Genomic DNA, 24,310 nt, shown 5'->3' with positions numbered 1-24,310 from the left:
GCAGAGAGGGGCTCCCGGGAGGCCTTTCCATCTGCCCTCTGCCTGAAACACAAAACTATGAATCACACCCGGTCCTGAAATAGATTCCTTTTTTTTTTAAAAAAAAAAAAAAGAGGAAAACATTTTTAAAAAAAATTAAAAACTTGCTTTTTAATCCCTGCTGCGCTCCCTTCCCCTGCCCGTGGCTCAGATCTAAACTGGGGGCAGCACCATTCAACTTTGCCCAATCTTTATCCTCGCTGGTGTCTTTGCTTCCCAGCGGACTCCCGCCCCAGCAAGGGAAAGGGGGACACGCAGGAGGAGGAGGAGGAGGAGGAGGAGGAGGAGGAGGAGGAGGAGGAGGAGGAGGCTCGGTGGCACAGCCAGGCTGCCAGCGGCTCGGGAGGGGAGGGAATATTTGTGAGGAAAACACATGTTTCAGCCAATTTTCCAGCAGAGTCCTGGCCCCAGTCCAGCGGCAGGGAGAATTTGCTGCCATTTATGAGGCATTTTTGCAGAAGGGCTGTTCGACGAGTGCGGCCACGGGTGGGCTGGGGGAGGTCACGGGGGAGGCCTGGCAGCGCAGGGGGGGGGTCCTTGGGAAACGGCGAAGGGCAGGAAAACCCAGGGCTGGATGGAGGAGCAGCTCGGGAGCTCCCGACCCGACTCGCTCAGGCTGACGGTGGCCAAAGCCGCCACCTTCCCGCTTGTGGTCTTGGTGGCCGGGGGCTATGGGGAGCTGTGGGCCTCCCACCCCCCCACCCGCAGGGACCCCCCAGGAGATCTCACCCGCTCCTCACACCGCAGGGTCTGGGCAGGGAGGGACAAGCCTGTGCTCCCCGGGAGCCATGATATCAGCGCAAGAGTTTGGGGAGATGGGATAAACAACCATCAACCGGGATAATCCCGGGCTGAGCATAAGCAGGGTGCAGGGGAACCGCCGGCACTGCTCCGTCCCACCGGCCTCTGGCTGCCCTCACGGCTCCCGGTCCACCGAGGCGCGGGAGGGCTGGGGGGGGGGCACGGCCTGACCGCACCGGGGCCTTCCACCACCGCCGGGCTCTGTTGCGGTGGGAGGCGGGGAGACCAGCCTGGAGACCGGGCCCCAGCGGGGTAACGGGTCCCCGGGGCCGAGCCCAAGGCCGGTTCTGGGGGATGCAGACCCCGGGTGGGGGGGACGGGGGGCACACACACACACACACACACACACACGAGGAGCCGCGGGGCCCGGTCGGGATCGGGCCCAGCCGGGATCGGGCCCAGCCGGGATCGGGCCCGGCGGCGCTCAGGCCCCGCCCTCCCCGGCTGTCGGTCTCCTAGCAACGGCGAGCCGTGTTGCCGGGGGTGGGCGTGGCTTTAACGCCGGCGGCGTCGGTCGACGCTGTGACGCGCCTTCCGGTCGGTAAAGAGGACGTGTCCCTGGCGCGCGCGGGCCGGAAGCGGACCGCCATGGAGGAGGCCGCGGCGCACAACGGCAGCGCCGCCGGGACCGGGACCGGGACGGGGGTCGGGTCCGGGTCCCCCGCGGCCGCCCGGCCGCCCGCTACCCCCGAGGGTATGGCGTTGGCTTACGGCAGCCTCGTCCTCATGGCGCTGCTGCCCATCTTCTTCGGGGCGCTGCGCTCCGTCAGCTGCGCCAAGAGCAAGGTACCCCCGCGGCTCCGGGGTAGGCCGGACACCCCCCCCCCCCCCGCACCCCCACCCTGAACCCGGCGGCGCCGGGGCGTCCGGGTCTCTCCAACCCCCCCCCAAGCCGTGCCCGGCAGCGGGGGTTGCCCCCCGCCTCTCCCGGGAGACCCTCCGGGGCCTTTAGGCCTCGGCTGCCCCCCCCCAACCCCACGGTGCCCCATCCCGCAGCTGCGTGGACCCCCCTCCCCCCCAACACTGTCCCTGGAAAAGCAGAGAGACCCTCGGCCCGGTGGAGGCGGGGGAGATCCGGCTGCCCCCGGGGTCTTCTCCAGCCCCTTTTCGCATTGTGCCGATCAGTTCAAGTGCTGCAAAATTCCTGACTGCCTCTCTCACCCCTGCAAGAGATGCCGTGTTTGGGGGGGCTCGTGTGTGGGTTTGCTCACCCACCCTGCAGCACTCAGGCTGGTCCCTGGGGTGCTGTGGAGCCCTCCTGCCCGCACACCCTGTGCTGTGCCTGCAGCCCATCGTGCTGCTCTCTGCATCTTGTGCCTGGCCTCCGGTAGCAGCTGGGACTTAAATCCCAACTCTTCAGCTCCCAAAGCTCAGGAGAAGGGACTGTTTTACACCGTTTTTAAAGCCTGTTGTCTGCCCTTAAGGCTTACATCAGGGGTTTCGGCTGGTGTTAGTGGGCTTGCTGGCAGCCCAGGCAGCTGAGGTCTGTGAGCAGGGCCTGAGTGTGGTTCTGGGGAGGAATTTCTCTTCGCTCATGCCGCAGGGAGCCAGTGGCTCTTCTGTGCTGCTGAGCGCTGTGTGGCAGCTGCCGTGGCCGGGATAAACTGTTGTTCCTTCGCAGGGTTGCTTTGCATAAGGGCTTCCACTCTGCTGCTGGCCGCAGGTGTTTGCCTGTGTGAGATTAGATCTCTGAGCAGCAGCCAGCTGGGCAGGGGGGCAGGCAGGGGACAGGCAGCCCTCTGCCTCTCCTCTGAAAGCTGAAGGGTCTCTTGTGGGAAATAGCTTGAAAGGGGGCTGGTTCAGCTGGTGGAAATATGTCTCAGAAGGCAAAAGGGGTTTATAAATCTGGGGTGTCTGAGCACAACGAGTGTCCCAAGAGCGAGGTGAGGGATAAAAGGGTGATTGGAGAGGAATGTCATTCAGAGGGTGATCGACATATGGTGCGCACAGATGGGGAGGCTGGCGGGGACGGACGGCCATGGGCGGCGAGGGAGCCCAGCTCCCCACTGGGCAGAGGGAGAAAGGAGCAACACCAGTGCAGGGTTTTTTTTTCCTTTCTCCAAGAGGAAAAAAAGCAGTAAATTGTGGCAGCCCTTGGAAGGACGAGTGCGAGGTTTGCTTTTCCTGTCTCAGGCTCTACCTGTGACACAGCCAGTGGGTGCCCTGCCCCTCTCGAAGCCACCGCGGAGTCCCGCTCATTGTGTCTGTTCACCTCCTGCTCAGGTATGAAGCCAGAGCAGGGGCTGATCCATTCCTGTCCTCTCTTTCCCTCCGCAGAACTCCTCGGAGATGCCAGAGACCATTACCAGCCGAGACGCTGCTCGTTTTCCCATTGTTGCCAGTTGCACCCTTCTGGGGCTCTACCTCTTCTTTAAAGTAAGTGAGCAGTGTCAGCGGGTGCTGGAGCCGGTACCTGCCATCCTCCCTGCCTGGTCAGGAGTTCCCAAAGTGGGGCTGAGTCGAGTTTTGGCCCTTAGTGTTGGGACAGAAAGTGTGTAAGGCTGCATGGCTCGAGCTCTTCGGTGTCACCACGCAGGAGGACGTCAGTTCTCGCCTGAACTGTCACAGCTTGGGGGAAGTCAGAGCCTGTTTGTGCACAAGTTGGTTCTGGACAGCTGCCAAGGGGCGAGTTCACCCCTGAGCTCTGCCTGCCTCCACAGGGTGACCTGACGGTGCATGGACTGAAACCAGAGGGTGCCAGGGACTGCTGAGTTGCAAATGCTGCTGTCTCTGTGTTGTGCCCCGTGCTGCGCTTCTGAAGCCGTCTTGGCTGCAGGCCTGGGGGATTGCTAGCTCATGGGTGAGCCCCTGTGTGTTCAGGTGAAGTCTTTTAGACATGCAGAGCCAACAAGCAGAGTTAGATGACCATTCCTGAGTCACAGATAGGAGATCCCAGCAGCAGGTGCTTTCAGCTGTGTGGAGAAGGTATCTTGGCTTAAAGCGCCTTTGGCTGCCCACGCATGTCTGGTGTGCGGCTGAGCTCCTGGAGGGGCCTGATGAGCCGTGGGATTGCCAGCGCAGAGCGGTACTCTCGACACGGTGGCTTCCAGCCCCGCTGTCCTGGGCTGCCTGCGAGGTGGCAGGGTGCTCCTGGCTGGCCAGGTGAGGTTTAAGGTGCAAAGTTGGGAATATTGCAGTTTGCAGGCCCTTCTCTGCCCATCACAGTTACCGCGCAGCAGCCGACTGACACCGCGGGTTCCTACCCTGGGTCGAGCGGCTGTTTGGGCTGACAGCTGTGCTGTGCAGCTCCTTACGCCAGCGTGGTCCTGGGCACCGGCTCGTGCTGCGGCTGCACCAGGAAGGCGAGTGCATGCCTCAGCCTGCCCAGCTGCAGAGGTCAGCTCTGCAACAGCAGACAGGATCAGGCCCCCCTAGCAATATGCCCTGCTTTCCCAGCAATGACGTTTAGCCTGTGTGCTCACTGGGGCTGCAGCTCCTCTTTTAGGTCACCAGTAGTAAAGCTGAGCATCTGCCGAGCCCCTCCTAATGGTGAGGTATGGAGCAGCCACCAGACCCTGCTGCTGGGCCCCTCTGGCCACTGAAAGAACCCAGCAGCCCACCCCTTCCCTGTGGCCCATGTCTCAGGGTACTCTTCCATCTCCTCAGGTGCCTTTTCTGCCTCTTGCTCCTGGCTGGGATGGAGGCACCAGGAAAAGAAAGTACTGAATGTGCAGCGTGGCTCCGCTGAAGTCGCTGCATGATTTGCGGCTCTTCCTTTTAATATCTGCAATCTGCCATGAGCTCTTGTATTCCAGCATCCCCCTTCCAGGAGAGCATGGAGGACCATGGGGTCCCCCTGCGCTGGGCTGTAGGGGTGTGATTTGGCATTAAGGCAGCGTGTGCGTTGGAGGACAGGATTTCTAATAATACCTGGTTTAATTAGGGCAGGATGCACTCAGCCCGCTGCAGTGGTGAGGTGGGGGTGCTGCTGCTCCCCTCTGCTGGGGCAGCCCTCGGGAGCGGCGCGGTGCCTCACTCCTTGCTCTGGCTCACTCTGCAAGGGACACGCGGGGGAAGCTCTGTCCTCCTTTCTGAAGCGCAGGAGTTATTTTTTGACCCGAGCAGCTCGTAGATGTGCGACAGCTCGCAGGTCCATTGTGCTTGTTCTGCGAGCACATGGCTATTTCCAACATATATCCCATCAGCAGTGCAAGAATTTGGGTTATTCCAGCTATTCTCATCTCCCTGGAGCACTGACACAGCAGCTGCTAATGGAAACGTGAAGTGCTGTAGATGGGGAGGACGCTGTAGTAACTAACCCCTTTCTGGATTTGTCTTGCAGATATTCTCTCAAGAGTACATCAATCTTCTGCTTTCCATGTATTTCTTCGTGCTGGGGATCCTCGCCCTGTCCCACACCATCAGGTACAGCAGAGGGAAGGGTGCGACTGGGGCAGGGGTGTCCGAGGCTGCCCGCTCTGCGAGGCAGCGGGACGTTGAGTTTATTGGGGGCTTTCTAGAGCACCATTGCCTTGCAGCAGAGCCAGGTCCCAGCTCTTGGGGTGCTGTCCCTTGGCGGTGTGAAGGGCCCAGAGCATGCTGTGAATCCTTCCTTGTGGGGGAACCAAAGTCTCGGGGGTCCTGGCAATCCGGTACCCTGTACAGCATCACTGGGAGAGCTCGTGGAGGTGTGGGTGGCCGCCATCACGGGACAAGGCCAGCTCACCCTGAGGAGCTGTTATGGCTTGGCACAGTCCTCGCTGCCCTGTGGAGGGGAGAGCTCCTCGGCACCCGTGTTCCCCTTATTGGGACGGCTGAAACAGGCAGCTGGAGCTCACAATAACGTCCCCGGCCTCTCGCACTGATGCTTGGCACGAGGTGTTGAAAGCTCAGGCTGTTTCAGTAACTGAAAAAGTAAAACTGGTTTCCTGTTTCCTGAGCTCTAGGGTGTTGGGGACCAGATGCTTTCCCTAGACCGGTGCTGGGCAAGGGCTTTGTCTCCATTCCCGGCTCTGCAGGAGAGCTGTTCAGTGGCGGCCCAGCCAGTTCTGGGTGCCTAGGGGGCTGCTGAGGGGCACAGGGCGCATGCTGGTGTCTGGAGCAGGTTCTTCCTTCTTGCGGGCGATGCTCTATGCCTGTTGCCCTAGAGCATTTTGGGGGACTGTCACATATGGGCACATCAGACCTCTGGGAAGGACGAGGTCCCATATCTGCAGCTTGGTAACTGAAGCTGGGGCTCCTGCAAGTCTCTGATGTGGTGAAACCTGGCGTTTCTCCATCTTCGGAGGGGGTGTGGGCCAGCATCTGTTCTGTGATGCCATTACGCAGAGGTGCTGGGCAGCGCATCCTGCGGGGTTTATGTTGAGCTGCCCTTGTCTACACCTCTCGTTTCAGCCCCATGATGAACAGATTCTTCCCTGCAAATTTCCCCAACAAACAGTACCAGCTCCTTTTCACCCAAGGCTCCGGGGAAAGCAAGGAGGGTATGTTGGCTTGCTGATCTCTCTGGGGACCTGCATGTTTTCTGCCTTTACTGTTGTGGTTTTTGCTCACTTGGTGTTTTGACTTTCAGCCCGTTGAAACAACCTTCTTAAAGACTTGCCTCTTGCTCCCCTCTGTGCTTCTGTAGCCAGTGTGAGCCCCGCGTGTCTCTGCAGAGCTGGGGCTGCTGTGTGCATCTTCGTGCACCGGCTGGCACTCTCCCTCTGTGCTGCCTCTGGCTGGCAGGGAAACCCCAGAAACAGATCCCAGAATGCTATAGGAATGGAGCTATGGCTGCTGTTAAATGCACTGCCTGTGTTTAAGCTCCTCGGGTAGCATAGTACTGACTATTTGTGTTCTGCCTTAACTGATCTGATTCAAATCTTTGCACTGGTAGAAGATGCTTTGATAAGCATCCTGCCCAGTAGCTTTACTGGTAAAGGAATACTACTTCTAGTGATAACACCAGGAGTTAACTGGTGCAAGAAGAGGGAGAAGGTTTGCCTCTCCCTGCCTTAGACAGTGCCTGAATCCAATTTCCTTATTGACAGAAGGATCGCAGATGCTGTCCATGTGGCAGAGTCTGGCTGAAGGAGAAGGTCCGGGCTTGCCAGGGCCGGCTGCTCGCTCGCATGCAGTTTGCACGTGTTTACCATGGGCACGGCCATTCCTGTGGGTACAGTCCCCTCGTTTGGGACATGGGTGCTGTGGTCTGTGTTGCTCCCCAGCTGTGAAGTCACTCACACTTCCCTGCGCGGAAGGGGAGCTGCCCAGGCTGCCCAAAATCTGACTTCTCTTTTTTATTGCAGAAATAGTGAATTACGAGTTTGACACCAAGGATCTTGTGTGCCTGGCCCTGAGCAGTGTTGTGGGGGTCTGGTACCTGCTGAGAAAGGTAAGCGCACCACAGCCCTGTTGCAGGGAGGCCGGGGACCAGGCTGGATCAGACCCAGGCCCCTTTCCACACAAGGCCTCTGCAGGCTGAGGCCGTGGCTTGGCATATGCAGTGGGACCCAAATTTCCTTTTCCTGTTGTTCTCAGCACTGGATTGCCAACAATCTCTTTGGGCTGGCTTTCTCTCTCAACGGGGTGGAGCTGCTGCACTTGAACAACGTCAGCACTGGCTGCATCTTGCTTGGGGGCCTCTTCATCTACGACGTCTTCTGGGTAAACGGGAGCATTCCCCGGGGCGGACGCGAGTTGCAGCCGTTGGCGGAAGGCATGTGCGTGGCGTTAAGCCTCTTCAGAGGCAGCACGCTGGCTGGACACACGTTTGCAGTCAGGATTTCCACTTTCTCAGCCCAAAGGGGTGTGGTGGGGATGATGACGGAATCAAACAGGGGCAGAACATGGCTCAGCAAATGCATTTTCTTTTAATCTCTGCCTTAGAGAGCCCAGGGCTGGCAGTGATCTCGTCAGGGCTGTTGTGGGGTACCCAGGTGTGTGGCATATCCAGTTATGGTGACTTGTATTTCCCACTAAGGTCTTCCCAATGCCTGACAGAGCTGCTGGGTGGGCTGGAGGACGAGGCTGCTCTGGCGTACACTGATCTGGCTTGTATGAGCTGTGCCTCAACTTTGTCATCTGCCAGCTTCGTTAGCGTCCTGTTCTCTTGCACAGAGGACCAAACACTGGAATGCCTCCAGTCTCTTTCCCTCAGCCAGTGCAGTGCCCCGACATCTTAATTTTGAGGTTTTCCTTATCTCTCTGCAATGGGCCTGGATGCATGTTTTTACTTGCAATGTCTGTATTCCTCAGTCCTTCCGGCAACCTCTACCTTCTGAGTTACTGTGTTTCCAAATGTCTGACAGCCTTGTATACCTTGAGGTCTGTCCAGCAGCTTTGCAGCTGCCTCAGTAATCCTTTCCTATTTAAGCCTGGCTACTGTATGTTATTTTGTACTTGGCCAGTGCTACCCCTGTTTCACAGGCTCGTTAACAGTCTCAGCTCTGTGGTTCATTAGCCTGTGTGCCACTTCCTCTGCTGCTTTCAGCTGGAGAAGATTCAGCCTTCTGGCTTAGCCCACCCAGTGCCTCATGCTCTGCTCAGGGTGTGAGTAACTTCCCAGTGCTTCAGAGACAGCAAGAGTGCAACCCTTGCTGCTCTCCACTTGCTGGCTGTCTCCTGCCTCGGCTTCCCTGGCAGGTCAATGTATTGCCAGAGCCTCGCAGAAGGGCCGTCTTGAAGTCGAGACCCTCTTGCTGTGCCCCTCTGCAGGGATTGGTCACTTGGATCTTAGCATGGATTTAATCAGAGTGAGATCCAAGGAGGATTTCAAGGAGGAAGGAGAACTGCTCAGTGGATCGATGATATTGCCCCCTGCAGAGTCTTGGGGTGAATTTGCATGTGATGCTTTTCCCTTGTCCCAGTGTGGAGTCCTGTCACTCCGTGGCAATGCCCAGAGCTTGCTGCACCTTATGGGAGTTAATCTGATGCCCAATGCTTGCTTTAACATTTCTCTTTAATTCCTAGCTCTAGGATCTTGCTCACCTGGTGCTGACCAGCACCTGGTTTATGTGCCTGCTGCTGGTATAGCCAAGACTGGAGGCTTGGAGATGAAAAGGAACAGAAATAAGGGTGGTTGACCTATGTGTTTACAGTCCATCCCCCAAACGATGCCAGTATTTAAAGCTGATAGTGCAGTACAAATAAATGACCTCAGAGCAAAATGCAGCTGATCCGAGAATTGCTCCAGTCCCCGTTGGAAGCTCACAGGCAGCAGCCTGGCACTGGCTGGGACTCTCCACTGGGAACTCCTGCCCTCAGATAACATCCTGCACGGTGGTCAGGCTTTCTGCTGAGTTGACTAATTAGAGCTGAACCAACCTGCAGGGGTAGGTGCTGGGGAAGGCCGGGTGGTGGGCAGCACTGCAGCCCTGCGATGTGAGCAGTCTCTCTGGTGCTGCTCTGAAAGCAGGATGACCGTGATGTGCTCCCTGCCTTGAGCACTGTCCTGTGCTTTCTCCCCTGGGTGGTGGGCTCACTTGCAGGACTCCTCTGCCCGCATTTCAGTGGCTCTTTGGCTGTTTTCTGTCACTGAGGCCGCTCCGGGCCCCGAGGTGATGTTGTAGCCGAGCACGTGTGTGTGTCCCTGTGCAGCTGTGGTCATCCCGGACTCCTCTGCTTGCCCCTAGGTGTTTGGCACCAATGTGATGGTGACAGTTGCCAAATCGTTCGAGGCCCCGATAAAACGTGAGTAGATCTTCCCCATGTGCTGGAGGAGGGGCTGTCTGTTGTGCTGCGGTTGCTGCCCCGTGCATCCTCCACCTTCTGGAGATGGCTCAGAAGGTGGGATGTGTGCAGGAAGGTTTCCTGCTAGTGACCCCTTAGACTGCTGCATGGTGTCACTGACCTGCAGGGAGCGGGCCAGGTCTCTGGAGAGGGATGATTTGCAGAGCCCTGGGTTAGTCTGCACCCCACAGAGTGGGCAATTTCACCTGCTCATTAGAAAACAAACCCCAGCAAATCAAAACATCCAAAAAAACAGCGGGAGGGGTGAATTTCTGCTGTTGTGGTGCATGCAGTCGTTTGGGTCCTGGGAGCTGGGGCTGAAACCTGCACATGGGGCTGGCCCCAAACCCCTCGGTTTCCCTTTCCAGAGTTGTCCCAGGAAGGAGAACAAGGGGAGCTGCAGGAGAGGAGGAGGCCAAGGGCAGGGACAGGGGTCTTGCCCTGCTCCGGTGCCTTTTTGCCACACACAGTGGTGCTGAGGTCTACTCAGCACAGACACTCTTCCCTCACTGTTCCTCCCTCTGCTCCTTGTAGTGGTTTTCCCTCAGGACCTGCTGGAGAAGGGGCTGGAGGCTGACAACTTTGCCATGCTGGGTCTGGGAGACATTGTCATTCCAGGTGAGGACAGAAGAGGGGGGACATGGCCAGGATTGCCTGTCTGAACAGGCCGCGGGGAGCTGAGCGGGTTGCTTCACTCTGCCTTTGGCCATGCCAGAGCCCTGTGGGGCTCCTGCGTGGGCTGGGGGCTGCGTGGGCTGGGGGGTCTCCTACCAGGTCCTGGTGCTGTCCCTGTGCCTTGTGCCGCGAGAGGGCACTGTCAGCCCAGGCACGGCACCCGGAGCCGCTGCGGGTCCTGCCCTGCCTGGCTCAGCCTTCCCTACGACCTCCATCCCCTCACTGTCCCCTTCTCCCTGCAGGGATCTTCATTGCCTTGCTGCTGCGGTTTGACATCAGGTGAGTGGGCGGCAGGGAAGGGTCTCTGGCAGGTTGGATCTTGCAGCATATTTGAGCTGCTTTTGTAGAGGAAAAGGGGAAGGGGAAGCCAGGAGCGCAGTCGTGTGCTCCCCTCCGGGGCTTGGCGTGGGGACCTGGGATTGCGGCTGGGACGGAGGGTGCAAGGGGAAGCTCTTGGAAGAGTAGACATGAGAAGGGCTGGCTTTGTGGGCGAGTCCTGAGCACTGGGGGCGAGTTGTTTGAGCTCACGGGCATTGCTGTATGGATGGCAGGGCAGGCAGCACATAACAGCCCCACAGAGCCTCACTGGCTCCCTGGCACTGGAGAGGGCAGTGCTGCTGTGCTACAGCAGTGAGGGGAAACAACAATGGTGTGGGAAAGAGCCGTGGGGTGCTGGCACCTGAGAAGTGTTTGCGTGGAAGCAAATCAGTGCCTGGCAGTGCTGGCTGCCTCTGGGTTGCCATTGATGTTGGGAGAAGCAGCTCCTTGCTATGCAGGGAAGCTGTACCTACCGCCGGGGTGTAGCTTTCAGCAGTTGCCCCACACCAAAAGTCTCCGGCTGGGGAGCTGCCAGGAATGGGCCGCTTCATGCGACTGCGGTGGTGTGGCCCTGCTCCCGCTGCTGTTGCACAGACCCTCCAGTCCGTGCCAGCTCTTCCAGGTGTTTCCACCCACATCCTGCCTGCACCTGCTGGGAATCCCAGTTCCTGCAGCCTGCCCTGCAATAAAACAGCACGTGCTGAGAGCGGGGTGCCAGGGACCGGCTGTGCCTCCCTGGAGAAGGTGGGATCCTCTCCTTGGGTCCCAGCACCTATTCCTCCCCCCCAGTAGCCATCCAGCAAGCAGGATCGTGCACCTCCTTCCCTTCCCCAGCCCCTCACCTGGGCGTCACCCCATCCAGTCCCACACTGCTTCCGTGGGACCTGGGGCTGTGCTGGTGACAGTCTCTGCGCTGGCTCGAAAGCACGGGCAGAGCACGGCTCCCTGTGCCCCAGCGTGGTGGGAGATGGCTTAGAGCGCTGGGCCAGCACCATTTTGGCCACTGGCATCCCAGACCTGAGGTCACTGGGCTCTGCTCCCTTTCTCTACAGCTTGAAGAAGAACACGCACACGTATTTCTACACCAGCTTTGTGGCCTACATCTTTGGGCTGGGCCTGACCATATTCATCATGCACATCTTCAAGCACGCCCAGGTGAGCTCCGCTGTGCTGCCTCCCGCAGATGCACGTCCCAAGCGGGACATGCCAGTTTGGCCACGAGGTTCCTGCATCCTGCCAGGAAAAAGTAGATGCATTCCTTCTCTTGGCTTTGCTTTTCCAATGCCTGCCTGTACCTTGCCCTGCCCAAAGCTTCTGTGCCTGGCTAGAGCAGAGTCCTGTTTGGGGCAAGGCTGGTTCAGGCAGCTGCGTTTCCAACAACATCACCTCAACTGGCCTGCCCTGTGTTTTTGTGGCTCTCTGCAACTAAGCTGCCCGTGAAGACCCACCCTCCGTGCTGTGGAGGGGCCCTGGGAGCCTGTACAGTGTGGGTGCTGTCACTGGTCTGCACAGGGGCCCTTGGTGTGTTTGTGGACCGCTGGGACCTCACAGTGAGGGTTTTGTGCTGCTGCGGCTAAAACTTGGCTCTTGGAAGCCACTTTCTGGGGTATTAACCCTCTGTGCGGTGCTGTGACAGATGCCATGGGTGCGGAGGGAACAGGGCCAGCTCACCTCGTGCTCCTCCGGAGGGGTGATTTGTGGTTTGGTTTACCAGTTGTTTTTCTTCCCAACAGCCTGCTCTTCTGTACCTGGTCCCCGCATGCATCGGATTCCCACTTCTTGTGGCCTTGGCAAAGGGAGAAGTAACTGAAATGTTCAGGTGAGCATCAGCTGGGGACGGAGCTGTTTTGCCCCCGGCACTGGAGCGCATGAAGCGTGCAGATGTTCCCACGCCTGGGCACAGCTGGGGGGACGGGTTCATCTGGGCATGCTCTGGGTGTGCGTGTGCATGTGCGTGGGTGGAGGGAGTGGATCTGTGTTTGTACACGCCGGCCCTGGCTCCAGCCACCCCCTCGTAGCTGGGTGGGAGCTTTGGTGCAGTACCAACAGGCAGGCAGCATCTGGTATTGCTTTACGCCCTGGTGACAAACTCTTCCCGTGCGCTGGCAGGTAGGGGAGGGTGGGACCGCACACCTGGTGCTGAGATACTTGGTCATTGTGTCCCAGTGCCCGTGGGTGGGGGAGAACAGAGCTGAATCCAGCTCCGAGAGGAGCCAGGGCTGGTTTGAGCACATCCCAGCCTCCCCGGTCGAGTAAAGTATCCTGGTTTGCAGCAGTCTCCCTGCCCCCAGGACTGTAGGTGCAGAGAAAGGGGGCTTTGCTGTGCTGTTGTGCTCCAGCCCTTCTCTCAGCCTGCCATGCTCCAGGCATTTGCCTGTTTGCTGTCGGGGGCAGCTTTGGTCTCCTGCCTGGACTGTCCCCTCTGAGCCGTGCAGAGCATGGCCTGGCTTGCCTGGGAGCTGTTTCTCCACTGTGCTCGGCCGGTTGCGCTCAAGGCGCTCGGTGGTGGCCTGGTGCGGTTGCTTGTTTGAGGACAGCTGAAGCAGAGGAGGGAAGGGAACATCCATCCCAAAGCAGGATGGTGCACCCCCCAGCCTCCCCGCTCCAGGGGTGCCCCTGCCCGTGAGGGCCTGCCCGAGCCCCCAGCTTACTCGAAGGGAAACCAGCACCCGACTGGGGCGCAGCGGGGAGCCGGTTGCCCTTGCTTCCTTCCCCTCCCCTGGGAGATGCAGGTATGCGTGTTCCCACCAGGCTGTCAGCTGGGCCAGCTCCCCAGCCCTGCCGCACCTGCCCCTCCTTTGATGTTTGCTTCTGACGATCGCTGCTGCAGGCGCTGAGTGTCCTGGGATCGTCCTTCCTGTGCACCTGGGATCCTGCAGCCGCTCTCCCCAGTGCTGTGACTCACCAGCTGACAGCAGCACCACCTCCCGCACCAGGAAACTGGGGAGAGGCGAGCTGCGAGTCCGGCCCGCCTGGTAGCAAGGCGTCCGGGGAGCCTGGCAGCCGGGCACCGGGGGCTAGTGCCACCGCAGAGCATTAGCACAAGCTGCTCCAGCAGCAAAGCGCTGCCCGCTGTCGTTGGCCGAGTCCTGCCAGGGCAAGTGCAGGAGGCTGGGGGGGGTTGCAACCTTGATGGGCTCTGGGGTCCAGCCACCCTTGAAGTCGTGCCAGTTGCAGGCAGAGGAAGTGGGACGTGATGGGACTCGTGCCTGGAGGGCAGTGGCTCCCACGGCAGGAATCCCACCAAGGCGTAGCTGCCCTGTGCGGCTTTGGTGCACCCTGATCCTCTCCGTGCTGATGGCAGCCCGGAGCTGGCAGTTCTCTTGTGGTCTCTGCCTGCTGGCTGCCTGCACGCAGCGAGCTGCCTGCACATGGTGTCTCGCAGCAGCCGTCAGCTGCCCTGAGAGAGGGCAGCGAGGGTCTGATGCAGCGGCGAGCACAGGCAGTGCTGCGGGGAGGGTGGGAGCGAGCAGATCTGAGCTGCGAGCCTGGGGAAGGGGTGCCTATGGAGCAGAGGTGGGTGATATCGGGATCAGTTTTGCAGCTCCCAGCCTTGACAAGGCTCTCTAGGCAGGCGGTAACCTTCGCTCTGCCTCTGTCAGCTGTCAGCAGTGGAAAACCCGTCCTGCCGCTCACCCCTGCTGCAGACGTGCTGTCCTTGAACAGCAGGAAAGGGTCTGCTGCGTCAGTCTGCTGTGTGCACAGCCCCGGGCCGCTCTGCTGCTGCCTTCCCAGTGCTCAGGCTTGCTCTCCTGTGGGCTCCAGCTGCCTGGCTCTACCCAGGCTGGCGGTAGCTGCCTTCTCCCCGGGTCTCAGTCCTCGTTCTTCCATGCTGCGGCCCTGCCTGGGGTCTGCAGGCAAGGGGAGTGCAGGCATGAGCTTGCCAGCACGGCCCCAGGGCCACCCCAGCCTGAGCTAGCGGGTGCTGGCAGCCAGAGGGGACAGCAGGCTGCCTGCGCAGGGTGGTGAGTTTGCAGCAGCCTCACTCCAAAACTCTTCTGCTTTTTTTTCTCTCTCCCCGCCTCTCCTCTCTGTCCTCGTCTTCCCCCTTTCCCCTCCTGCTTCCTCTCTCTCCTGCAGCTATGAATCCTCTGCTGAAATCTTGCCACACACACCAAGACTTACCCACTTCCCCACCGTGTCCGGCTCGCCGGCCAGCCTTGCTGATTCCATGCAGCAGAAACTGTCCTGTCCCCGCCGACGCCGGCAGCAAAGCCCTAGTGCCATGTAGCAATCGCACGCGGTGCCCTTTCTGTCTGTCGCTCTGGCCAGGTAGGGGCTGGTCCCGGCTCTCCCCTCTCCCCGGGCAGAGGCAGTAGCTGTCGCCTCACTGCTGCGGGCCGGCTTCTCTCCCTGTCTGAGGGGAGACTGTGAAGGGAGAGAGGATTTGCCATCTCTGCCCTTGTTGTTCTTCCTGTTGGAAGGCAGCTTTCCTGGGTTTCCTTTGCCAGGGCCCTCGGGCCGGTGCTGGGGGGTTTGCAGCCAGAGGAGCGAGACCCTGGAGGTGGTGGTGGGGGTGTCACTGCTGTTGGTATTGCTGTGGCTCCCCCCTGCTAACCAGCCTTGCTGGCACCAGCACTCAGCCTGGTAGCGTGGGGGGGAAGTGTGGTGCTATCCAGGATATCCGACGGTGATCTCGGGAGCGAGGACAGACCCCTGGGCACAGAGTGGCCCAATGGCTTGGCTGGGGAAAGCCCCAGCCCCTGGCTGGATCCACCCCATCCATCCCTGGAGGTGTCTGGGGGGTGTCACAGTGCTCGTCGCCCCACCTGGGCTCCCACCCCGTTGGGCTTTCTGCACTGGGGGGCCAATGGCTAGAGCCCCCCCATCCTCGGCACGGCCTGGCCACTGCAGCAGGGCAGACCCTAAGCCTGTGTCCCCGCCTGGCACAGGTCTCTTGTCCCCAGAGAAGGTCTGGCCCCACTCACTCCTCCCTCCTGTCTTTCTTGTCCCCAGCTACGAGGAGAGCTCTACCCCCAAGGAGGTGCCGGGGGCATCCAAAGAAGAGACGACAGAAGCCTCCAAGAAGGAGAAGTGACTTTGCCCACGGGCCGTGCCCAGCACCGCTGGGCTGGGGCCCTTCCAGACCCTCCGCAAGTGACAGACGATGAAACAATTGTGCAAGAGCATCGTGTTGTGTGTGTCGGAGCAGCCACCCAGGTGGGGTATCGATGTATGCCGCATAGCCACCCCCCCGCCGGCCCCCCAGGGCCGCACCGCCGCCCCCCCTGCCTGTTTATCTCTTATGGGGGTACAAGGCGGGTGGGGGGGGCAAACCACAGGCCGGTTTTTAAATTTTGTATTGTGCATTTGCTTTCTCTCATATTAAACCATGTCGAAGGAAAGAGTGCTGGTCTGGCAGTGCCGCTGGGGCTGTGCCGGCAGCCCTTGCCTTCGCCGCTTGCTCCAGCTTGTAGCCCCTGCTCAGCCGCCCGGCCGGGATCGGCGTCCCGGCTCACCAGCAGCCTTGTTCTCCCTGTGGGGCCTGTGGCCGTTGTCTGGCTGTTTCCAAGTGACCGTCCCCTTCCCCCTCCCGCTTGTCCAGTGCTCGGCCTTCCCCCAGCCAGCCTCAGCCTGCCCCCCACCTCCTCCTTGCAACACCCAGATTTAGGGCTGTGGTCACTGACCCCCGGCCTGTGCCCGGGTGGGTTTGAGCCGGGGTCTGGCCCTGGAGCGGGTGGGTGGGTGAGCGGGAATCGGGGCACAGGAACCCAGCAGGATGGGGACATGCTCTGCCTCGGCTGCACCGGGGGTTCAGCGAGCTGGGGCCGAGTCCCCACAGCCTGGGGGAGTGGGCATGGGAGGGAAAGAGCCCGGTGACCCCAAACTGAGCCCCAGAGCGGGTTGAAGAGAGCGCAGGCTGTCTCCCCTCCTTGCAGGGAGCCAGGCACCCACCTGCACCCCCTGGGGCTGGGACAGGCAGGGGGGCTGATGCAGGCAGGGGGGGCTCCAGCAGCCGCCTCGGCTCCCGCTGGGGCCGGCTGCCGCGTGTCCTGCAGCACCGGCTGTGTTCTCCCTGCCCACCCTCGGGGCAGGCGTGCGGAGGATCCTGCATCCCTCCGGCCATGCCCACTGCCAGAATAAATAGAGTGTGTTTGCCGGCTTGGCAGCCCCTCCACAAAAGCCGTATTGAACCATTATTCCCCGTGTCGGCTGCGAGCACTAAAAGTGGCGCCTTGCGTTCTGCCATCTAATGACCCTTCGCAGTCTCCTACAGATGTTTTCTATGACTTACAGCTCCTTTTCCAACAGCCCTGTCCGCAAAAACAAGAGGGGCCACTTTAATTCCAATTAAATACCTCCAGCTAAGCAAACAGTGTGCAGCAGGGCTTGGGTATGGTGCGGCCGCCAGGCCCGGCCCATGGAGTCGCTGAGTCTAGACTCCAGATGTGATTTCACCAGCCTCCAGTGTCCCATGGAAAACGACGCTGGCTCTGCCGCGGGGTGCAGCACCCTGCCCCAAGCCGGGGCCTGCTCACCGCCACGGCGTGATGGTGCGTGCTCTCCTGGTGCGGGCCTGGCACCGCGTCCTGCGAGGCTCTGCATCCTCCCTGGCTTTGGGTGGTGAGAGCCTGATGCCACGCTGGCTTCCCACCCGTCCCCTTGCAGCCTCCGGACCCTCCGAGCGTGCAGGAGCAGGCTGGGGGTTGCACGTGGTACCCCAGCGCCGGCATCATCCTGCCTCCCTGCTCCTCCGCAGAGCTCGGGGCAGCTCGTGCCAGCTGTACGTGCGGTGGGAGCGCGGCAGCGAGCCAGGAGCTTTCCTGGGGCTGCGGGGAGCGGAAGGTCTGGGGAGGGGAGAGCAGGGTCACCCCTCACCCTGCCTAGCCGATAAGCCAGGGCTGGGCTGGAAGGAAGGAAGCGTGCTGGGCCCTGCAAGGAGCCGCCAGCGGAGCCGGCGCCTCGGTGGCCCCGGGCTTCGCTCGCCCGCTGCACCTGGACCCTGTGGCATCTCCGCTCCCCGCACCGCCACGGCCGCATGGCTCCGCTCTGTCTGGGCCGCCGCTGGGCCACCTTCCCCTCGCCGAGGGGGTCCCTCCGGCTCGGGGAGGGGGGGAGCTGCGGAAACACGAACGCACCGGCTCTGGCAGGAAACCTCCATCCACGGAGCTGCGTCCAGCCGGGGAAGGGACCGGAGACAGCCTGCCCCGCTGCCGGCAGCCGTGGGGTTTGGGGTGATCCCCCCCGTGCCCGTGGCCCCCTCGGGGCACTGATGGAGGTGCCCGCTGGCAAGGGGAGTCCCTGGGCACCCTCCTCTCATGCCAAGCTCCCGCCAGGGATTGCAGCAAGGTGGGATGGGCTGAGCTGGGGGTGCACCCCTGGGTGCAAATGCCAGGCAGCGGGATGGTGGTTTCATGGGGTGGGGAGTGCTGGTGCCTGGGGCAGGACGAGGGGACACCGGGGCTGCTTGTCCCCAGAGCCCTGCAGAGCCTCCCCATCGCGGACGGGAGCGCAGCTGGCGGGATGGGTGCCGGGTGCTGCGGTTTCCAGTGCGGCACCTTGTGCCCCACCGTGCAGAGCCGGGCATGCCCGGCCGCGGTGGGGGTGCCGGCAGTGAGAGCTGGGGTCCTGCCGGGTGGTGGGTGCTGGCGGTGGCGCCCGGCTGGCGGCTGCGAGCGGGGAGAGGAAGCACTCGAGAGCAACCCCAGCCCCGGCCGGCCGGCAAGGAGGGGCAGGAAGCTGGAATAAATCCCAGGAAGGGCTGCCTGGCTCCAGCTGGTCTGGCCTGCAGCGGATGGAGCCGGGAACGGGAAGGGAGAAGGCGGGAGGGGAACGCGCAAGGGCTTTCTCAGGCCTCGGCCACGCTCCAGCTGTGCCGGCGGCCCCCGGCTCACATCTGCAGCCGCAGCTCAGCACCGTCCCGCGGGCGCGGGGAGCTGGAGGCTCTGCGCAGCCCCAGGGCAGAGGTGTGCGTGTCCCCAGGGCCGATCATGGGGTGAGGGGACCTGGATGGAGACCAACCCCAGCCAGGGCAGGAGCAGCCCAGGTTTGGGGGGTCCCGTTCACTGGTGGGGGGCCCCCCAGCCTGACCCGTGGTGTCCGCGCTGCCTTCCCTCCTCCTGCTCGCAGCCCTGCGGAGCCCTGCGTGCCGGAGCATGAGGCTGGGCGCTGCCGGGGCTGGGGTGCCGGCTGGCCCCCCCGCCATCGCCGCGGCACAAGTAGCCCCCGGCGGCCCCTCGCCGGCCTGGCGTGGCTGTGCCCTGTGTGGTCCCGGCAGGGCGGGGGGGCGGCCGGGGGCTTTGATGTGCTCGGCTGCCGGGCAACCCCTGCTCTGCGCAAAGCAGCCGCCCCCCCCCTCCGCCCCGACCGGGCTGAGCCCAGCCAGCGCCATATGGCTGAGGCCGCTGTTACCGTGCCGAGTGTCCCGTTCCCAGAATTGACATGGAAATGAAGCTATCTGTCTTGCCGGACAACACCGGCCGCGCTGGCCGACACGCCGTGCCGGGACCCCGTGCCCAGCTGTGGCCAGGGCAGCGTCCTGGGGCTACGCTGGCAGTCCTGACCCCAGCACCCCATCTCCATCCCCACCACCCCAACACACGGAGGGCCGTGGCGAGGACATCCGACAGCCGGGGGCATCCCACGGGCCGGGGCCACCGGCAGCCAGGGCGACCGTGCCACCGTGCGTGCCATGACACCCGCCACGGCAGCGAAGCCCGTCCCGGTCCCCACGCCACCCGGCGTGGCCGGTGCTCGGGGCGGCGGGCAGGGCGCTTGTCGGGGCGCGGGGGCCGGCTCGTCCCGGCCACGGCGCATTGTTGGCGGCGCAGCTGGCGGCGGCCGGCCGGCCGGCGGCACTGAAAGGCATTCCTGCGCACAATGTCCCCGGCCTCCCCGCCGCGGCCCGGCCACCGCCGCCAGATGGGGGCTAATTAGCAGCTTTGAGAGCCGCGGTGGGAACCGGGCAGCACCAGGCCCTCCGCCGAGCCCTGAATGGAGGGGGCGACCCCAACGCCGTGCCCACCCTGGGAACCGCCACCGCGCCGGGATGGGGGACGCAGGGAGGAGGGACAGAGGGAGGGACAGAGGGACAGAGGGATGCGGCTCCCCCCAGCCAGGCTGGCAGGGTTAAAGTCCATCCACGCTCTCCAGGATTGCTGTCCCCACCAAGAGGAGGAAGAGGAGGGGAGGCCTTCAGCTCCCTGCATGCCTGGGGAGGCCGCAGCTGCTCTGAGCATGGCCAAGCACGGGAGGGTCTGGCCCCCAGCCCATCCCCCCACTAAGGGCAGGGCACCGTGGCCCTCTGCACCCACTCTGGATCTGGCCTGCATGACACACTATCCAGCCAGGAAGGGCACAACGTGTCCGGGCTGTCCCTGTGGCTGTGCCACCATGAAGTGCTATCACAGCAGTGCAGCCCACCCTGGCAGCCCCGTCCCCCTGGGGTCGGGGTCTGCTGGAGCCGCGCTGTCGGGGTGCCGCAGCCCCATGCCGGCTTTGTTCACGGCAGAGCTCAGCGCGGCTTCTTGCTGCTGCCAACAATGCAGCGGTGCAGCCGGGCCCGCGGCACGGCCTCCCGGGGTACATGGGGGGCGGCGGGGGCTGCTCTGGCACCCGGGCACATGCATTGGTGTGCAAGATGGGGTGTATGTGTGTGTGAGAGTGCATAGATGTACGTGCACATATGTGTGTGTATCTATGTACATTCATCCATGCGTGCTTCTGTGCGTGTGCACACATGTACTTACGGACGTGTTTGTGTGTGTGCGTGATTCTTCCCATGCATGTGTGTTTGTGTTGTGTCCACACATCTGTGTGTGCATGCCTCCATGCGTGGATGTACATCTGTGTGCCTGTGCATACACATGTGCACATCCGTGTGTCTGTGCACACCCGTGTGTGTGCACACGTGCACGCACACCCGCAGCGACAGAAAAGGCCGCAGCTCGGCCTGCTCACCCCCTGCTCGCTGCTGCACCGTTTTGTGCTGTTTGGGGGGGTCCGTGGCAGCACTCCCCCACGAACTCGCGGGGTGGACGGGCTGGGGTCCTGCTCGGGGCCCCCCCGGGGCTCCCGGCCCCGCTGCTGGCTGGGCGCTGGCTGCACCTCCCTGCAGGTGCGGGGGGAACGAGCAGGAACGCTAATTACCGCCCAGATCGGAAGCCCTTCGGGGCAGGGACCGGCCGCCTCGCACGGAGGCTGCAGCCGCACTGGCGGCACCTCCTCCCGTCGTCCCCCCCCGCCCCAGGACCGCGCTCGCAGCCCACGGTCCCGCGGTGCCCCACGCGATCTGCACCCAGCGCCGTGACCCCCCCCCCCCCCCCCCCGGTGGACCCAAACCCGGAGACCCCCCCCCCCCCCCGGCAGCCGCCGCCTCCGCAGAGGTTTCAGCGCCGGGACTGGGGGGGGGGGGGGGGGCGGAGAGCGGGGCGACCCTGGGGCGGGGGAGACCGAACCGGGGCCGGGGGTCGCGGGGTACGGGCTGTCCCCAGGGGGATGCCCGTGTCCCCGGGGGGGTCCCGGTGCCCCCGGGCCGGGCTGCAGGTGCCCCCCCCCTCCTCGCCGCTCCGCCCCGCCCCCGTCGCCATGGGCACCGCCCGCGAGGCGCCGCGCTGACAGCGCGCGGGGTTTTATGAATGGGTGACGTCACGGCCCTGGCGTCTAACGGTCTGAGCCGCCGGGGAGGCGGGGGGGGGGGCCTGGGGAGTGCAGGGGGGGCTGGGAGCCTGGAGGGGCACCGGGAGGGCTGGGGGGGGCGGCGGCGAGCGGGGCCGCGGGGAGCTCCGGGGGGGGGGAGGGGAAGCGGAGGCCGCAGGGAGCCCGATACCGGGGGGCCGCGGGGCAATTACCCACGATAATGGCGGGGAAGGCGTTGGGGCGGGCGGTGTCCGCCGGCGCTCCGCACCCCCGGTAGCCCCCGCAACCCCCGGTAGCCCCCGCACCCCCGGTGTCCCCCCGCCGCCCTCTCCCCGCCACCTCCCCTTTAAGGCGCTGCCCTTCGGGGGCGCATGAATGGGGCGGGCGGAGCTGTCCCCGCCCCCGCGGCACCGCCATTGGCCGCGACTCTCCCCCGCGGCCCCGCCCCGCCGTCGTCGGCGCTCTATAATTGGCGCGGCGGGGCGCGCGCTCGGCTGTCCGCCCGCAGGGTCCCGTCGTCGCCGGTCTTTCCCCCCCCCCCCGCCCCTCGCCATGAAGGTCGCCGCCGCCGCCCCCTCGCCGCTGCCCGCCGGCGCCGGCGGCTCGCTGAAGGCGGTACGACCCGGGGAAGCCGCTCGCTGCGGGCCGGGCCCGGGGGTGTCCCCGGGAGCGGCGGAGCAGGCGGCCGCCGCGCTGCTGTACGACATGAAGGGCTGCTACTCGCGGCTGCGGGCGCTGGTACCGACGCTGCCGCGGCACCGGCGGGTCTCCAAAGTGGAGCTGCTGCAGCACGTTATCGACTACATCTGGGACCTGCAGCTGGCGCTGCAGCGCGGGCCCCCCCGCCCCGCCGCCGCCGGGGACCCCCCCGAGGTGAGTGTGGACACCCCCCGGGCCCGGCGGCACCGGCCCAGCCGGGTTCCCCGGACCCCCCCACCCCATCTCTGCACCGCGCTGTCTCCTTCCCGGAGCGGGGGGGTGGCGGGGTCCCTTTCTCCTGCCCCTCTTCCCTCCCCGGGACCCCCCTGACCAGCACTGACCGGCCGCTTCGCCCCCCTCCCCGTTCCCGCAGGCTCCGTGCATGCCCGCTGCCGACCGGATCCTCTGCCGCTGAGACAGCTCCGGACCCGTCACGGACACCCCCGGGAGCCCGGCCCCGAGCGCCGCCGCTCGCCTGCATCCCGGGACCCCCGCGGCACGGCGGGGACCGGCAGCCGCGGCCCCCTCCCCTGGCGGGGCTGCCCCGGGGGGGTCCCCCCGCAGCCTGGGCCGGGGGTGCTGCCCGGCGGCCGCGGGACGTATCCTTCTCAGATTGCTGAGAGCATTCCCCGTATTGTATATTACAATGATGCTGGAGAATATTGTTCTACAATAGCTGGAGTTTTGTTATTAAACAAGCCCTGATGACCAGGCACGCCTCTGCTTCCTATCCCCCCTCCCCGGGGGGGGCTTCGGGGGGCGGGAGGGGCTGAGCCCCGGGGCCATGCCCCCAGGGAGCATGAAACTGGGGGGAGCCCATCCGGACCAGTATGGGTTGGGCGGGTGTGCTGTGGGGTACTGGGGCTGGGTCCCTGTGGTGGTGCTGGGGAGGGGGTCTCCCATGGGCTGGTTCCAGTTCCTCCCAGTGTGCTGCTTTGTTGGGGCCCAGGTGTCTGTGGTGCCCCGTCCCTGTCCCAGCACTGTGCCCCCACGGAACCCCTCCCAGGGCCCAGTGGCTCCTGTGGGGTCCATGTCCTGCTCCCCCCTCTCACTCCCTGGCCTCAGACATGGGTGTCAGGGGCAGGCACACAAGGGAAGATAGTTTGCACCCTGGTTTCCGCGGTGGGAAGATGCAGCAGCACTGGGACACATCTCACCTCGGCAGGCGCCTCGATGGGACGATGACACAGAGGGGACAGTGCTGGGAGCCAGGTGTGGGGCTCTGTGCCCAGGCGAGGAGCGTGGGATCCCGGTCTCCCTGGGCAGCAGCGTGGGCCTGCCCTCGCCCCGTTTCTCAGCGGGGTCAGGGCTGAGGCCGGGGCGCAGGTGGCTGCGGGGTGTGAGGCTGTGGGAGGGTGATGCTGCAGGGGACGGTCCCGTTGCGCTGCCCCGAGGGAGAGTGGGTGCGAGCCCTGGGGTGCTGCTTGCTGTGGTGCTGCCCCAGCGGTTCCGGCTCGCCCTCGTGCAACCCCTGCCAGCGGGGCTGGGGCTGGACAAGCTTTTCGGGAGAAGGAAATTGCATCAGGGGTTGGGCAACCCCACGGGCTGGGGGTGCCCCAGGCAGCTGTGCTGACCTGAGCTGCCCCATGACTCACAAACGCATCGGGGGGCTGCGCTGCCTTCTGCAACAGATGTATATGGACCTTCCTATGGGCTTGGTGGGGGAAAATCGGGGTGCCTGGGGGGGCTTCTGCTGCCCCAGCCACCCTTGGGGGCAGGAAGCCAGCTCGGGGCTGCGCTGGCAGGGCCCTTCCTGCACCCCAGGGTCCTGCAGCTGGGGGTCTCTGGGGCTGGAAGGGGTTGACCAGCCCTGACTGCAGGTGTGTGCATGTGTGCACCTCTGCAAGAGCATTTGTTTGTGTTTGCACCTTCACGGGCATGGTCACAGCTCCGTGTGTATGTGTGTGTCTGTGCCCACTCGGGGTTCCCCAGCCTGGCAGATCCCCTGGCAGGGGGGTGAGCAGGGGCAAGTGACTTGGGGAACCAGGACACTGCCTGGCCTGGCCAACCTTGTCCTGGCTGTGACACAGCAGCGGGGGACACGTAGGGGGGACTGTGGGCTCCGTGTCCCTGTGGATGAACCTGTCCATCAGCCCTGGTGTCCCTTCCATCATCAGATGGGTCCCCTTCATCAGCTCCCCAGTGTCCCTTGCATCATCCCCCTGGTGACCCCGCCATCAACCCCCAGGTCCCCTCTATCATCCCCACCAGCGTCCCCTCCATCGCCCCGGGACCCCTCCATCGCTGTGGCAGCGGTTCCGGAGCTGCCGGTGCCGGGGCAGTGGGTCCCTCTCCCGGTGCCCGCTCGCACTGCACGGCCCGGCCCGGCCCCCGCTCCCGGAGGGTCCTGGGGCCGGGAGAACCGGGACCTGGGGGCTCTGCTGGGGCCCAGGGTCCCTCTGTGGAGGGTGCTGGGGCTCTTCCCCATCCCACAGTGCACGGGTTGCATCTGTGCCGTGCTCCCCGGTGCCGTCCTTGCCCGTTCGTTACTGGCACATATGGAAGCTCCAGCTGGAGCTACAGGGAGAGGGGCTCTGTGCGTGCCCAT

At 63.5% G+C, this 24,310-nt stretch overlaps 2 protein-coding genes across 3 annotated transcripts; both read left to right on the top strand.

Moving 5' to 3' along the window:
- Nucleotides 1–1,370: 1,370 nt before the first annotated feature.
- Nucleotides 1,371–15,894, top strand: HM13 (histocompatibility minor 13). 2 transcript variants are annotated; one of them, XM_030008756.2, is made up of 13 exons: nucleotides 1,371–1,626; nucleotides 3,118–3,216; nucleotides 5,123–5,205; nucleotides 6,175–6,263; nucleotides 7,071–7,156; nucleotides 7,303–7,428; nucleotides 9,396–9,453; nucleotides 10,027–10,110; nucleotides 10,410–10,446; nucleotides 11,538–11,640; nucleotides 12,219–12,304; nucleotides 14,566–14,757; nucleotides 15,442–15,894. In XM_030008756.2, exons 1-12 carry the CDS (start codon nucleotides 1,429–1,431, stop codon nucleotides 14,714–14,716), a joined length of 1,200 nt encoding a protein of 399 aa, XP_029864616.1. In that variant the 5' UTR covers nucleotides 1,371–1,428; the 3' UTR covers nucleotides 14,717–14,757; nucleotides 15,442–15,894. The 2 variants fall into 2 exon arrangements, with proteins under 2 accessions (XP_029864616.1, XP_029864617.1); XM_030008757.2 differs by lacking the exon at nucleotides 14,566–14,757 and having other exon boundaries at nucleotides 1,372–1,626.
- Nucleotides 15,895–21,542: 5,648 nt separating this feature from the next.
- On the top strand, nucleotides 21,543–22,473 carry ID1 (inhibitor of DNA binding 1, HLH protein). Its single transcript, XM_030008814.2, has 2 exons — nucleotides 21,543–21,936; nucleotides 22,136–22,473. Exons 1-2 carry the CDS (start codon nucleotides 21,616–21,618, stop codon nucleotides 22,175–22,177), a joined length of 363 nt encoding a protein of 120 aa, XP_029864674.1. The 5' UTR covers nucleotides 21,543–21,615; the 3' UTR covers nucleotides 22,178–22,473.
- Nucleotides 22,474–24,310: the final 1,837 nt, after the last annotated feature.

This window comes from Aquila chrysaetos, chromosome 3 (genome assembly GCF_900496995.4).
Source record: "Aquila chrysaetos chrysaetos chromosome 3, bAquChr1.4, whole genome shotgun sequence".
Taxonomy (NCBI): domain Eukaryota; kingdom Metazoa; phylum Chordata; class Aves; order Accipitriformes; family Accipitridae; genus Aquila; species Aquila chrysaetos.
The sequence above is the reverse complement of the archived record's forward strand: the minus strand, read 5'-3'. Positions and strand labels throughout refer to the sequence as shown.